This window comes from Lissotriton vulgaris, chromosome 3_2, assembly GCF_964263255.1.
Source record: "Lissotriton vulgaris chromosome 3_2, aLisVul1.2, whole genome shotgun sequence".
Classification (NCBI taxonomy): domain Eukaryota; kingdom Metazoa; phylum Chordata; class Amphibia; order Caudata; family Salamandridae; genus Lissotriton; species Lissotriton vulgaris.
In genome coordinates this window covers 69,710,854-69,725,000 of record NC_141690.1, presented here as the reverse complement: position 1 = coordinate 69,725,000, position 14,147 = coordinate 69,710,854, and the positions used below count along the sequence as shown (strand labels likewise).

Here is a 14,147-nt window from a genome sequence, read left to right as displayed (position 1 = left end):
GATGCCCAATGTGCGGCAAATGTGGTGTGAGTAGTATCAACGAAATGAGTTTCTTGTAATAGGGCAATATGTATATTGTGTCTGTCTAGGCATGCAAGTATATGCCTACGATTACGTGGGTCTCCTAATCCCTGAACATTCCATTTGAGTCAGTTTATGCAGGAGCGAGTACTATTATCTTTTGTGGATCGAATGTCAGCCATGTCAAAAGACATATCAAAGATTTAGCGGGGCAGACCGACTAAGCGGTGCCATGCCGGTGTGTATCACTACGTGTCAACCATCGTACAGGTAAAGGTGCATAAGATTACAAATACAACAACCCCTGTCCTACCTACAACCCACACAGGCGGCCCAATCCTGGCAGCAATAACAGTGCCACCCAAACCCCAAAAGCTAATGATAGGTAAAGGAATAGTCCAAAACCATCCAGATATAATGCAGGGGTGTAATACATGGTGACACGTAATTAGCGGCAATTCAGATGAAAAGATAATAGCACAGGAAAGACAACAAAGGGAGAAAAGGAATTAAAAATAAAGAGGTAGAAGAAAGATCGAAGAGAACGGAAAGGGAATATTAGATATAGTATCGAGCAGGAGAAGTGGCAGTCATCACTAGCGGGAAAGGAACAGAAATCCCAGAGTTAAAAAAAGAACTAACAAAGGGTTAGATAAAATTGCTAGGGGTGCCCTGTGGAAAAGCCAACCAGAGAGCTAAGCGGAATCCCCCCGCCATGGCAAGGTTGTTCGGGCTGGACGTCATATGCTTTGTGTACCGCATGTTACATTGATATAGCTAATAACAATAATGAGCATATGATCAGGCACTACAAACACATTTGGTACCAGAGTGGTGGCATAACAGAAAGACAAGACACGTCTGCAGAATAGGTTCTTATACTTTTCGCATGATGGTTTAGTCAAAGCGGGCAGCTCAGTCCAAGGTGCCCCCAAGTTGGATGAGTCTTACCAATGAGGGTCAACTCAGTCTTGTTCCAATAGTGGGGAGGAGGTCCCCGGGGGGGGATCACCACCCGACCCGATGTGGAGGACCGTGTCTCATGGTGTTTATTTATCTATGAATTTTGTATTTATAAAGCGCACTGTGACCAAAAATGGTATCCTGGCACTAGCTAAACCACTATGTAAGGGAGTCAACTGGAATAAGTCTGAAGGCGCAGAACCTGACTGTTAGTGAGCAAACAGCCAGGTTTTCAAGGACCTTCTAAACATAAACAGATCAGTATGGGATTTATTTAAGTCTCCTGCTTGCTGGGGGTAGGTGAAGACATGGTCTTTTCTCATATGCAAGATAAGAAGTCTTGCCGGGTACAGCATTGCATAAGGAATATTGGCTTGGCGCAATTTTTGTTAGAGAGCAAGAAATTTATGGTGGGCCTCTTGAACTGCAAGTGTGAAATCGGGATAGATAGCCACTGCGCTGTCCTCAAAATGTAATGTGTGTTTTTGCGGGCCTGACATAAAGGAGTATCTCTATCACAATAATTTAACACCCTGGCTATTATAGGGTGAGGAGTAGCACCCGGAGGGGGCCTGGTCGTCAACGCTCTGTGGGCCCTTACCACTATGAGGAGTTTGGAAAATGTGTCTGTGCCAAGAATTGTGGTGAGGAGGCATGCCACAAATTTTTCAATTCGACCAGTGTTTGGACATACAGGAATCCCTGTAAAACGAAGATTAGTTCTATGTGATCTTTCTTCTATATCCTCGTTCTTGGCTGATATTATTTTGAGTACTTTCTCCATGTTGCGTAGTTTTTCCCACGGCCTGATGCGGTATCTTACACTTCAGACAATCCATGCTCTGCCTCTGTTATGCAACTATCATGATTTTCCAGTTTATGAGTGATAGCATCCCTTCTGGTGCACAAACTGTACATCTTACTTTCAATGGATGTGAGAATTTGTTGCTTTGCCACTAGTAAGGATCCCATATCTGCTGTTTTTGTGAGCTCTTCAGTGGAGCAACCCTCTGGCCCGTGTGATCAGTATTTCCACCCATCATCTGGGTGGACTTACAGGCATCAAACTGGAGTTTGGTCTGACTTACCCATAGTTGTGGACCAAATGTCTGTCAGGACCTAAAGCACCCAGATGCAGAGTGTGTTTCTTCCTGCCTTCTCAGAGAGGGTGTTGATGCCCGGGAATAAGCGCCAGTCTGTGCACAACCATGAGGTTCCGCCACCCCTCCTGTGGCGTGGGAAGAGAGGCCTGTCCTGATCTATGAATTTTGCGAACTATGGCAGAGGAGGACAGGCGCAGGGTAGCAGATATAGAATGAGCTGCACCGTGTCTTCAGACTCACCTCCCAGCACTCTGGTGTGTTTGCTGCTCAAATCCAGTGCACGGCGGTTCATTGCAGAGCAGCAGTCGGCACAGCATCTCTCCCGCTGCAATCAATTAAAAAAAAAATGTTTCTCCCGAAGTGAGTTCATACCGCCTCCGCTCCACCACAGACTCCAGGTGTCTCGAATCCCCCACCGGTCTCAGGCTCCCTCAAGCGATCCGAGCTGGCCATAAACTCCTGTCACCCAGCCCGGGGGCAGCGTGTGCCAGCACCCTCTCCAGAGTGGCAGCAAAGACATTTGGAGAGGGAAATGGAGGCACCACACAGTAGACTCGCATCTCAGCGGTTGGGCCAGCTCAGCAGTTACCTGCTCCCGGGTCCAGGAGAGTCAGACAGCAGAGCAAGGGCCCCCACCGCAAACAGGTGACCGCCTCCGGTGTGCTCCCTCATCAGATTCTGCACCTGTGACATCAATGCCAGAGCGCACAAACACAGGTACCTGTCCTATATGTTTTTCCGCTGTGTTGAGTACCTACGCCAACCCTTGCCCAGTAGCCAGCAGTCAGGCCGCCATCACGAGCATCAAGACCCGCTGTTGATCCGCATGCTAGTTTTCAGTTGTTCTCCCCCAAAAGCCGGGTGATTTATCGTCCTGCAGTATACAGCACACGCAGTGGGCAGTTTTTAAGGCTGATGTTGGCGTTCGGGGTAGGATATTAATGGCTATAGGCCCTGAACGGCAGGAGCCTCAGGGACATGCAGCCATCTTGCACACTGACTCTCTAGCGCCCCTGGGCATTTATTAAAGTTAACAGGATGGCCTCACACCACCCTCGGGTGTCATACTTTATCATTGACCTTCCCGCGCTCGTCAAACCATACTTTAATGGTGGGCGGGTCCCTCGTCAGTGGCTATGGGGAGTTTTTTGTAAAGGGAACTGAGGGAAGGGGAGTATACAGGAAATATCTCTACCACCTACCAGCAATACTACTCTGAATTTATAATGTGGCGAAAGAGAGATGATTAAAATCAGTAACAGACAACACAACAGCATGCAACTAGAGTCTGACAACATTAAACAGGATTGTGTTGTTTCCTTTATGAAGTTTTTTTTTCGTATAAATGGTTCAGTAAAAGAAAAAAAAGACTACATATAATGTTGGAAAATGTACTTTCACACTTATCCCGGAGGCTGCACACAGCTAGTTTGGAATAGCAATACCAATGCATAGCTGGTTTGGGAGGGATGATGGATGCATGTGCCATGGGGCCGCGTCATCGGCCGGGTCCTGCGACCAGAGCACACTATTGAGGGTTAGGTGCAGTCATCATAATGGCTCTTTTTAATTCACTGAAAGAAACCTCGTGTAAGCTAACTAATGGTTACTTTTACTTATAAATAACATTTAATTATAAAATGCCTCAAAAATACCCCTAAGAACTATGATATAGTTATCATTTTAAACCTACAAATCACTGAAATTCCCCAGTTGTGATAAGCTGTATAAACCTTAAATCATGACACACCTGCCAACTCACACCGTGCCACTGTGTGTCACACGATATCTGCTCTCTTCATATGGTCACACGGTGAAGATCTGACATTACACAGTGCCAGGCAAAGAGCTGAAAATCCCTGCGTTCAGTGTTTCCAGCTCATCTTTGGAGTCTGTAAGCAGTCAATGTCATTAAAGGGTATGAAAACATCCTAGGACATTGGCAACAACTAAGCAACTTTTTTTGGTGGGGGGAGGGAGGTGGATGGGGGCGGGACAACAATACCTCTCAGTCAGTTTCCTGCATCAATCCCTGCCCCTTTAAGGCCACACCCCCTTCCTCACAAGGTGAATTGTATTTTGAAGTGTGCAGGACTATCAACACCTCACGCATGATATCACTGATGACATCTCAAAGGACATCATAAGCACCATCGCTGGGTGCAGGGTGCACCTACAGACCTCTGCCCTGAAATGTGTGTTTTCAATTCTGTGAACTTGTGTTTTAAGAGGTTAATGAAGAAAATAAAGGGACATCTGCACAAGGTACTACTGCGCACAGGTGAAGGTCATGCGCAGAAGGTTTGGGAGGAAGAAGGATAAGTGCAGAGTGCCTACAAAGATCACACATTGTACCCAGACCCATTGTGCACTGTAACAGGCTGTGTACAGTGGTCTCTGTGGACTCACGATTTTGGGCCTTTTTATATCTGTGTTTCAATTCATATCCTCAGAATACACTGCACATAGTATTTGATGATGTTCAGCTCCTTGGAGGTTTATAATGTAATCTTCAACCAATTTGTGTGCTCTCTCGTCTTGCACACACTTTGCATCGCACATTATTCGCCCATACAGTGATCTTATCAATGTCATTGGTGATGGAATTTAAAATATCATTTTTGATGTCATGTGTAAGGTCACGAGCTACGTATGAAGTGGGTTATGTTTTGTGTAGTGAAATAACGTGTAGTGAAATAACATGTAGTCCACTGTGAGGGGTATATAGAAACAGATTTTATTACCGCATACGTACTGATTCTCCTAGTAGAGGCAGCCATTTCTTTCGCTTGTCTCTCAAACCCTCTTGTAAACAAATATGAATTGAAATATATATATATATATATATATATATATATATATATATATATATATATATATATATATATATATATATATATATATAATGGCCCTCTCTGAAGTGTCACCTCAAATGTTTTGTCTACCTCCTCCTTTTTCTGACCATCTTTTTTGTGGATTTCAGGAGTCTGGGCATCTTACCACTGCTGACCAGAGCATGTGTTCTCCCCTCTAAACATGTGATAATTGGTTTACACACGGTTGGCATATTTGATTTACTTGTAAACCCCATGTAAAGTGGTATACAATATATCCAGGGCCCGTGAAATAAATGCTACTAGTGGGCCTGCAGCACTGCATGTGCCACCCACAGAAGTAGCCTTTCAAACCTGTCTTAGGCCTGCTACTGCAGGGCCTATGTGTGCAGTTTACAGCCACTTTGACTCGGCATTTAAAACTACTTGCCAAGCCTTAAACTACCCTTTTATCACACACAAGTTACCCCTAAGGGGGTTTCTGGGTATCCCTAAGGGCAGGGTTCAATGTAAATGAAAGGTAGGATGTGTACTGGTATGTTTTGCATGTCCTGGTAGTAACAAACAGCCTATTTCGTTTTTCACTTCTATGAGGCCTACTGCTCTCATAGGTTAACATTGGGCATTCCTAAATACACTTTTAAGTTGCAATTCCTGATCAGAGAAGAGTAGCTTTTTCATGTTTCATATGTTTGGAATGGTATTGACAAATCCTCCTTACTGGTAAAGTTGGATTTATCATTACTATTTTAGAAATGCCACTTTTAGAAAGTGTAGATTTCTCTGTGCTTATAACTCTGTGTGATTTGCAGTCGTTTTCCACTACACGTGTGGGATGGGTGACAGCTGCACTTTGTGCATTTCCTCTAGGCAGCCACAACACAGGAATGATAGGTGTGTCTGAGTAACCATCTACATATGTCTGCATTCTGATGGCCTTCCCTGGGTAGGATGGAAAGGAGGGGCTAACACTTTACTTGAATATAGGCAGTGACCTGTCCCCACACAAAGGACTGATTACACCCCCTGACAGCCTGGCAGTCAGGACTGGGTTGAAAAGGCTACTTGTAATGATCAAGATCCAATCAGGATGCATTTTGTCCTTGTGAGTCGGCCAAAACTGGAGTCATATCCATGCCTTTTTTTTTTTAAGTCCTCACGGATTCACACAACTCCATCTGGATTGGATCTTGACCGCCTTGCTTTCTGGGAGCATAACTTGTGTTTGCTTTACCGTTGGCTGATGAATAATTACGTCTGCCCTCGTTCACATGATCGAGGACCTCTTTGATTCCACATTGAGTTTTCCTGCGAAATCGTCCTCACAATTCTTGCGTCTTCCTAAATTTCATCAGGCTACCACTAGCCTCCACCAAAGAGGCTACTTCAAGGAAATTCCGCACTATGTTGGGCTGACAACAAAATCTTTAGCCTTGAAGAAGACCCGCTTTGACATCAATTAATCAGCCTGTTGTCAGGGTAGAAACGTCGGCGATAACTTTTGGCTCAGCTACAATAAGTCTCACGGTTCTGACTAATGAGCATCTATGCGCGGAGTCGCGCCAGAGTCAAGCCCTGCCTGTCTGCGCCCGTCCGCGCCAAGTTAGCGCCTCCCCTGCTCGTTTTCTTTTGTTCGCTCTGTGTCATGGCCACTCTTAGATACTCAAGGCGAGAACTTCTAGCGCTCAATACACTCCCCCTCGAAAATGGCCAGAAACCGATATATCAGTCAGCTGTACCATACCCCACCTATCTCACTTGCCTGTATGGCAATGTCCGCTCTCTACCGAAGCACTCTCTTGAAATATGGGATTTATTAGATCAAAATTCTCCAGACCTTTTCTTCATCACGGAGACCTGGCTCCAAGAATCATCCTGCTCTGACATAGCCATAGCCCTGCCTACTGGCTACAACATCTTAAGGTTAGACAGGACTGCAAAGAGAGGTGGGGGCAAGGCCATAGCCTACAAATCCCATATAAAAATCTGTATAGCGGACACACACATTGCCAACTGGGGAGAACTTTTAACTTTTTCCCTTGACCTTAACAACAAGGAATCCTGGAAAGGAACGCTTGTTTACAGACCACCAGAAAGCAAAACTAATTTCGCCTCGCAGCTTCTGGATGTTCTGGCCCCACATGTATTAGCTTGTAAAAAATTTCTGTTAATAGGAGATTTCAATTTCCATGCTGAACTACGTAATGACCCCAACACTATCGAACTGATCCATGCATTAGACCTGATGTTATTAGACACAGAGGCCACCCACAGTGCTGGACATACCCTAGACCTGCTATGCACTAACTCTCAGGAAGTCCATATCTATAAACTACACCCAGTCCTATGGTCTGACCATTCAATAATTAAATTTACCATTAATATCAAGTCAACCAAATCTGCTCATCAAAAAGAGGTAAAAATGAGCCGCGCTTGGAATAAAATAAATATAGACTCCTTCCTGCGCTCCTTTTCGCCCCCCCCTTGTGAATGAAAGCTCAGATCTAAATAAAGTGGCAACTGACCTCGAGATAGCAATTACTGTGACATTAGACCTCATAGCTCCAAAACAGAGAACTAAGTGCCCAAACAAGCGATCCCCTTGGTTTACTCCAGAACTAAAACCAGTTAAATTAGCTGCTAGGACCGTCGAGCGCAAATGGCGCAAAACAAAGGACGAAGAAGATTAATTACAATATGAGACCCCACATAAAGAGTACATGGCCCAGATAGCACTAGCAAAGAAAACCTATCTGGGAACGAAAATCACTCTAGCTGGAAATTCCCACAAAGAACTGTATTCAATAGTAAAGGAATTCACTAACCCCTCGGCCTGTCAACCCCCAATTACGGAGTCCCAAGAATGGGCCGACACACTCTCTTCTTACTTTAGAGACAAAATGAATGACATACACAAATCTTTTCCTATATCAAACATTCCTTCCAGGGCCCCAAACTTTGACAATTCTGCACATACTGGTCAAATATCCCTACACAAGACTTTAAAAGAATTTAACATTATATCGGAGGAAGAGATTGGAGATATAATGAGGAAAACTAAGTCAGGCTCCCCTAGCGATCCAGCATCAGCACAAATCCTGGCTAAAATAGCCCCAGCCTTAATCACTGAATTAAGTGCAATTTTTTATCTATCACTAGTACAAGCTATTTTTCCAGCAATTTGGAAAGAAGCCACAGTAAGATCCATTCTGAAAAAAAATAACGCTGATCCCAAACAACCTGTTAATTACCGTCCTATCTCCCTCCTGCCACTTTTTGGTAAAATGATGGAGTCACTCATTAATAAATAATTAACAAAACATTTGGAAGATAATAAACTATTAGATCCATCACAGTCAGGCTCTAGAGCCTTCCATAGTACGGAGACTGCCGTCCTGGAGGTAGTAGACAACATCCGCATGGCACTGGATGCAAAACAATCAGCCATTTTGATCTTGCTGGACCTATCGGCGGCCTTCGACACCATCTCACACAGCATTCTTTTGGAACGGCTGGGTGAGTTTGCTGTCGAGGGTCTAGCCCACAGGTGGATCCAGAGCTACCTCTCGGGAAGAAAATCTAGGGTTAAAATAGGTCCTTTTTCATCTGCCCATGTCGAAAACGACAAAGGCGTCCCGCAGGGCTCTATATTAAGCCCAACATTATTCAATATCTACCTGTCTCCACTGGCCAAGATAATTAAAGATCATGGGTTCGACACGGTATCATATGCCGACGATACCCAGATCCTAATCACTCTTGGCCCTAATCCCATAGACACCAAACACAGATTTCAACAGTGCATGATGTCAGTTAAAGAATGGATGACAAACAACTACCTCATGCTAAATGCCGGAAAAACTGAAATCATCTTATTTGGTATGGCAAACTAAATCTGGACAGATGAATGGTGGCCCACGTCTCTAGGCTCTTGCCCGGCACCAAAAAACACCATTAGAAACCTAGGTATAACCATTGACGATAAACTGTCCATGGCCTGCCACATAAATAAAAACGTGCACACAAGCATTGGACTGATGCGCAGCCTTAGAAAGGTCTTCAAATGGATACCGCTGGCATCACGCAAACCCCTTGTCCAGGGGCTCATAATCAGTCGCTTGGATTATGGTAATTCATTATTGGCGGATGTTAATGAAAGCTCCTTAACCAAGCTTCAGACTCTTCAGAATGTGGCGGCCAGGCTGACCCTTGATCTTCCACCCCGCACCCCTTCAGCCCCATGCCTGAAAAAACTACATTGGCTGCCAATCATAAAACGTATTAAATTTAAAGTCTGCTGCCTGGTCCACAAATCTTTGCATGGACAAGGGTCACAGTACCTGATGCAAAAGCTACGAGGTTATTGTCCAGGAAGAACTCTTAGATCATCCAATAAACACCTTTTAAAAATCCCTAAGGTCCGTACAGTCAGAAATGGAGACAGACGTTTCTCTAAAATCGGCCCGCCACCTGGAACACACTTTCTCTATCCATCAGATGTGATCCGAATCATAAATCATTTAGGAAAAACCTGAAAACTTGGCTATTCTGACCAAGATGTTCCACACCTCTCTTCTTCCTCTCTATCTGATCTTTCTGCAGCGCTATGAGACCTATAGGTGATTTATGCGCTATTCAAAACCAATTACATACATACATACTATGCCATCTACCGGAGACATCGATTAATGTTGTTCTGACCATGTTTTCATTTGTAAATCCTTCTTGATAGATCACAGCACCACAGTCACTGAGCACTCCACCTCACTGTAATCTATGTCACTATATTTGTACATTCATTGTTTGAAAGCCTTATAAATGCATACTCTGATTGCCTTACTTAGTAAGAAGTAAAAGTGCTATTCTAAGAAGTGCGTTCTTGTTTGTTTGTTCTGTGTTCCAATAGTATCACAATCAAAGTATACCATTTGAATTATACACGTCTTTGTAAAGAAATTAATTGTTCACCAACAGAACCACGGTAGCTCTTCTCATAAATACCCAGGTTCTGAGGGACACAGGGGTACCCCATTGCAATTATACACCAATGTAAGGGGAGCAGTAAACATGCTCAGGGATGGCGCACATCGTTCATTAGATACCTCTTTAGGTTCACTAAGGCAATTCCGAGCTTCCTCTGGGAAAGAGTTGTATATTGTAGATACTTTTTGTGGGAAGAAGTTGGCAATAGCATTACAACTCTCTTCAGAGTGGACAGGAGTTGTAAGTGTTCTCTCAAGAGACGAGATCCCTTTCAGTGTGGCATACAATTCTTTACAGGAGTTTTCTGCCCTATCAATCCTCTCTTTTTAATATATAGAGCGTCTCTTTTTGAGGAAAGAGTGGTATTTGTTCTGTGCTGTTTTATAAGCATCTTTCGCTTCTTTGGAGAAAGCTATTCTCCGTTTGCATTCTAGACGCTTACATCCTGGTTTGGCAACTCTGAGTTCTTCGTTGAACCATGGGGCTGATTTAGACCCTCGCTTGGGGATCTTAGATGTCCAAGGAGCCACTTCATCAAATGATTCTGTCATCCACTCATTAATCAAGGTGTTAGCCAGATTAACGTCATTATTGTGTAAAGGTGGGGTTTTATGAAGTGCCCTTGAAAAACTTTCACAGTTGAACTTGGACCAGTTCCAGCGGGAACCATGAAAATTAGTGTTTTTGGTAGGGCGAGGTTTAAGTAGAGGTATGCGGAATTCTATGAGGTGGTGGTGGGACCAAGGAACAGGAGTCAGTTAATCCACCACCATGCCCACGTGGTTTGAAAAATATGGTCTAATAGGTGGCCTGAACAATGTGTGGGTGCCACAGATTCGAGTTTTAATTGTATGCTCGCAAGTTCTTTGCATACGGTTTGTGCCTCCGTTTTGAGTTGATCCTATTGGTGTAGATTAAGATCACCCAAGACCAGAAAGTTAGTGTGTTTAAGGGCTGGTTGGGTGGCCAGGTCCATAAGATTTAGCCATAAAATGGTTCAGCGGCTCAGGTGGGCGATAGATTAGGAGATCACTCATCGTAGTCTTGTTTGCTCTCCTTAAACTAAATAGAGCTGCCTCTGAGCTTCCTACTAGGACTTTATCTAGCGTACAGTTGAGGGATAGGTTGAAAATTATGGCTATTCCCCTACCGCATTTTCAGATGCAGTCTTGTCTGACCATACCACAGTTATTGGGAAGTGCTTCTAAAATGTCGGGCGGAGTCCTCACTGAGCCATGTTTCCGTGAGGAACAAAGCATCAGGCTGGTGGTAAGTGAGGTAGTCATACATTTCTGTTTTGTGTTTGACGAGGGATCTACAGTTTATGAGGGCATGCTTCAAGTGGTCCTGCTGGGATGCAGTAATGCAGGGTTTGAGGCTAAACGGACAGTTTGTACAGTGTGTAACCCCTTCTCCTGCCTTTACAGAGTGATAACAGGTTCCAGCCAGAGACCGCTCCATAGTACAGAGGGCGCAGCTAGAGTACCGCAAAGGGTGTGCTGGTTTTAAACGGGAATACTGGGTGGCCCCTGGCCCCGGACAGCCAAGGACGAGCGCTAATGGGCTTGCCTTTGGCGCCCCCGCTGCTCGCATCCGCTCACACATGCCACTAAAGTAGAGTAGCTGTCAGAGAACTGCTTTGAAGTCACCCACACATCAAAGGCACTTTTTGGTAAAAGTACTGGGTTTCTGACCCTATCAAATCAGACACTACTTGACTTGTAACTGAAGCCCTGCCATAAGAACTGCTGTGATGCTTAAAGGACTCAACTGGACTGCTAATCTGGGAGGATTGGTTTTCTGTTTGTTGTCCTGCTGCCTGCTTCTCTCCAACTCTGCTGAAGGAGAGCTGGACTCTGCCATCAATCCAAGTGATCTCCAAGGGCTTGTTGGCTTTCCTCCTGTTGCTTTAGACTCAGGGATATCAAAGTCTCTACCCACTGCTCCTGTGCCCGGCTCACTGGAAGTAGTCTAGATACTTGCAACACAGATTTTGACAAATCTCTGCGTGTAGCAGAACTGTTGCATCAACTCGGTTGCTGGAGCAAAATCGTCTCATCGCATCAGAACCAGCCCTTTGCCTCCAGAGACCAATGCATCGGACAGCGTATTGCCGCTGTTGTAACTGGGTGAAATTGATGCATCCCTTCAACTGTGTGGCAGAATCCGTCGCATCGAATGGCGCCTCTCGACTCCAGCACCTGTCTGTGGAACGGACGCATTGCCTTTACTGCATGGAGAGGATCAACGCATCTCGCTGTTTGCAACCAGGAAAAGTACTTTGTTCACTGGGCCCTTTGTGAATCTTATTGCCAGCCGGCGCTTCATCGTGGTCCTCGTGAACTTTAACTTTGCCCCGGTCCAGTGCAACCTAAACAACCTTTTTAGCGCTACCTGCTTCTAACCACTTTACTGCATTTTTTCCTTTAAAATTCAATATCTCAACTTCTAACATTCAATTTTTTTCATTTTGTTCTTGTATTGTTCAGAATATAATAATCTATTTTTCTAAACCTGTGTGGAGTCTTTTTGTGCTGATGTACTTATTGTGTTTCTGTGCGTTTGTGTTGCACAAATACTTTACACATTGCCTCTTTAGATAATCCTGACTGCTCTGTGCCAAGCTCCCAGGGGGTGCGCACAGTTTGTCTTTAAGTGTGCATGTAGCTTACTCTGACTGGAGTGGTGGTTCCTGCCTGGCCTGGGTGCATACCTCACCCAAGCAGGAATCCCATTTCTAACAAACATAAATAAATAAATACATAAATATTATTGTACAATTACCACGAGTGTACCACAATGCTTGGTGGCATTAAGCACGTCGAGTTCTCTATTGACAAACGGTGGGGTTCCTGTGTTTTTCCTGACAAAAGCAGAACTGCATATACCAGAATGCAAAGAGAAGTGATCGAAACACGGGTCTCGTTTTGAAACCTGACATAACAACTTGCGCGCTCTGCTTCCTCCTGCACACATTGCTAAAGTTATGTTTGTTTACACCGTGTTCATCGAATACCATGTACTTAGCTCTGGAGTGCTTATTTACAGAACATTGCATTTTTGCTGTTTTCCTTGCCTTTGATCAAACCACCTGGATCGATATACCGCCTAACTACGACTTGTAAGAGGATGGGATTAATTTCAGCATACAAGGGATCGAGCCTCCGGCAGCACCCGGCTACGAGGTGAAGAGAACAGACATTATTCAATCCTGTCAACTTTTTTTTCCAAAATGGGTTTTCTCTGAAAAATGACAAGACAGCAAAGGTCCCAGTGGAAGCAGGAGTTATTCCCCAGCCAGCCTGCTGGTTTTGTTTAGTTCATTTTAGATGCACAAATGCCACACAGCTGATTCTTTGGCGCGCTCCACTCCCTTACCACACGTGACTCGCTACATCCTGGTTTCTCGATAGGAACACGTCAACTTGGGTTCCTTCCCCTGTCGAGAGAGGCAAGGTGTATTTTGTAATCCTTCACAATTGCTAGCCTGCAAGGCTCGAAGAAATCCCTTGTCAGAGCCATAATTACAGACTTTGAAAGCACACGCCTTAAATATTACATGAAGGCGTCATAACACTTCCACGCAGCACGTTCTACTGCTTTATTCTATAGAGTATTACACGAAGTGTCACCTGCTGCCTTGCCGCACAGGTTGCCACTCGCTGTCTTGATATCTATTTTTTCCACAGTCCTATTTTCGGGATACGTAAAATGCAGCCACGTCGTTTTAAACCCGCATCACGCCCACACATATACCCTCCAACACGCCCCCCTCACTCTCTCAAAGTCTCTCACCTCATTCACTAGCCCCTGCCAGTCGCTCTCTGTCCTGTCAGAATTCATGGCTGAATAAATCCATGCATCGGAGTTCTTGCGATACGGGGGGATAATTCTCAGCAGCAGCCTCCCCAGGACAGTGGTAAACCAGGCAGCCATAAACGGCCTCCTTGGCTGCTTGCTCCTGGCTGCGTGCGCTCGCTGTTTATTCTACGTCAGCATTAACTAGTCGAGCATGGGTGGAGTTTGCAGAGTATAAGAAAGAAACCTGTTCATCTACCTGCCGGCTGCCCATCACCCAATGTCCTGAAGATTTATACACAGGTAACCTATTACAGAACTTCGATTTATTTTTAGACACTTAGGCGTGCTGAATGTGCTTTTTATATTTTCCCTGCGAGGTCACTGTTTCTTTTTCCAAATTCTTATTTACCACTTTCATCTTCGTTCCTATACCTGATTTATT

At 44.6% G+C, this 14,147-nt stretch overlaps 1 protein-coding gene across 3 annotated transcripts in view; it reads right to left on the bottom strand.

The window, feature by feature from the left end:
- Window positions 1-13,912, bottom strand: part of CCDC149 (coiled-coil domain containing 149) — a 441,302-nt gene extending 427,390 nt beyond the window's left edge. For 2 of the 3 annotated variants that reach the window (XM_086964017.1, XM_086964021.1), the window contains exon 1: window positions 13,700-13,870. In XM_086964017.1, coding sequence (XP_086820143.1) covers window positions 13,700-13,840 — 141 coding nt within the window. In that variant the 5' untranslated portion in view covers window positions 13,841-13,870. Of the gene's footprint in view, window positions 1-13,699 lie in introns of all 3 variants that reach the window. The other variant, XM_086964019.1, reaches the window with a different exon arrangement.
- Between the last annotated feature and the right edge of the window lie 235 nt (window positions 13,913-14,147).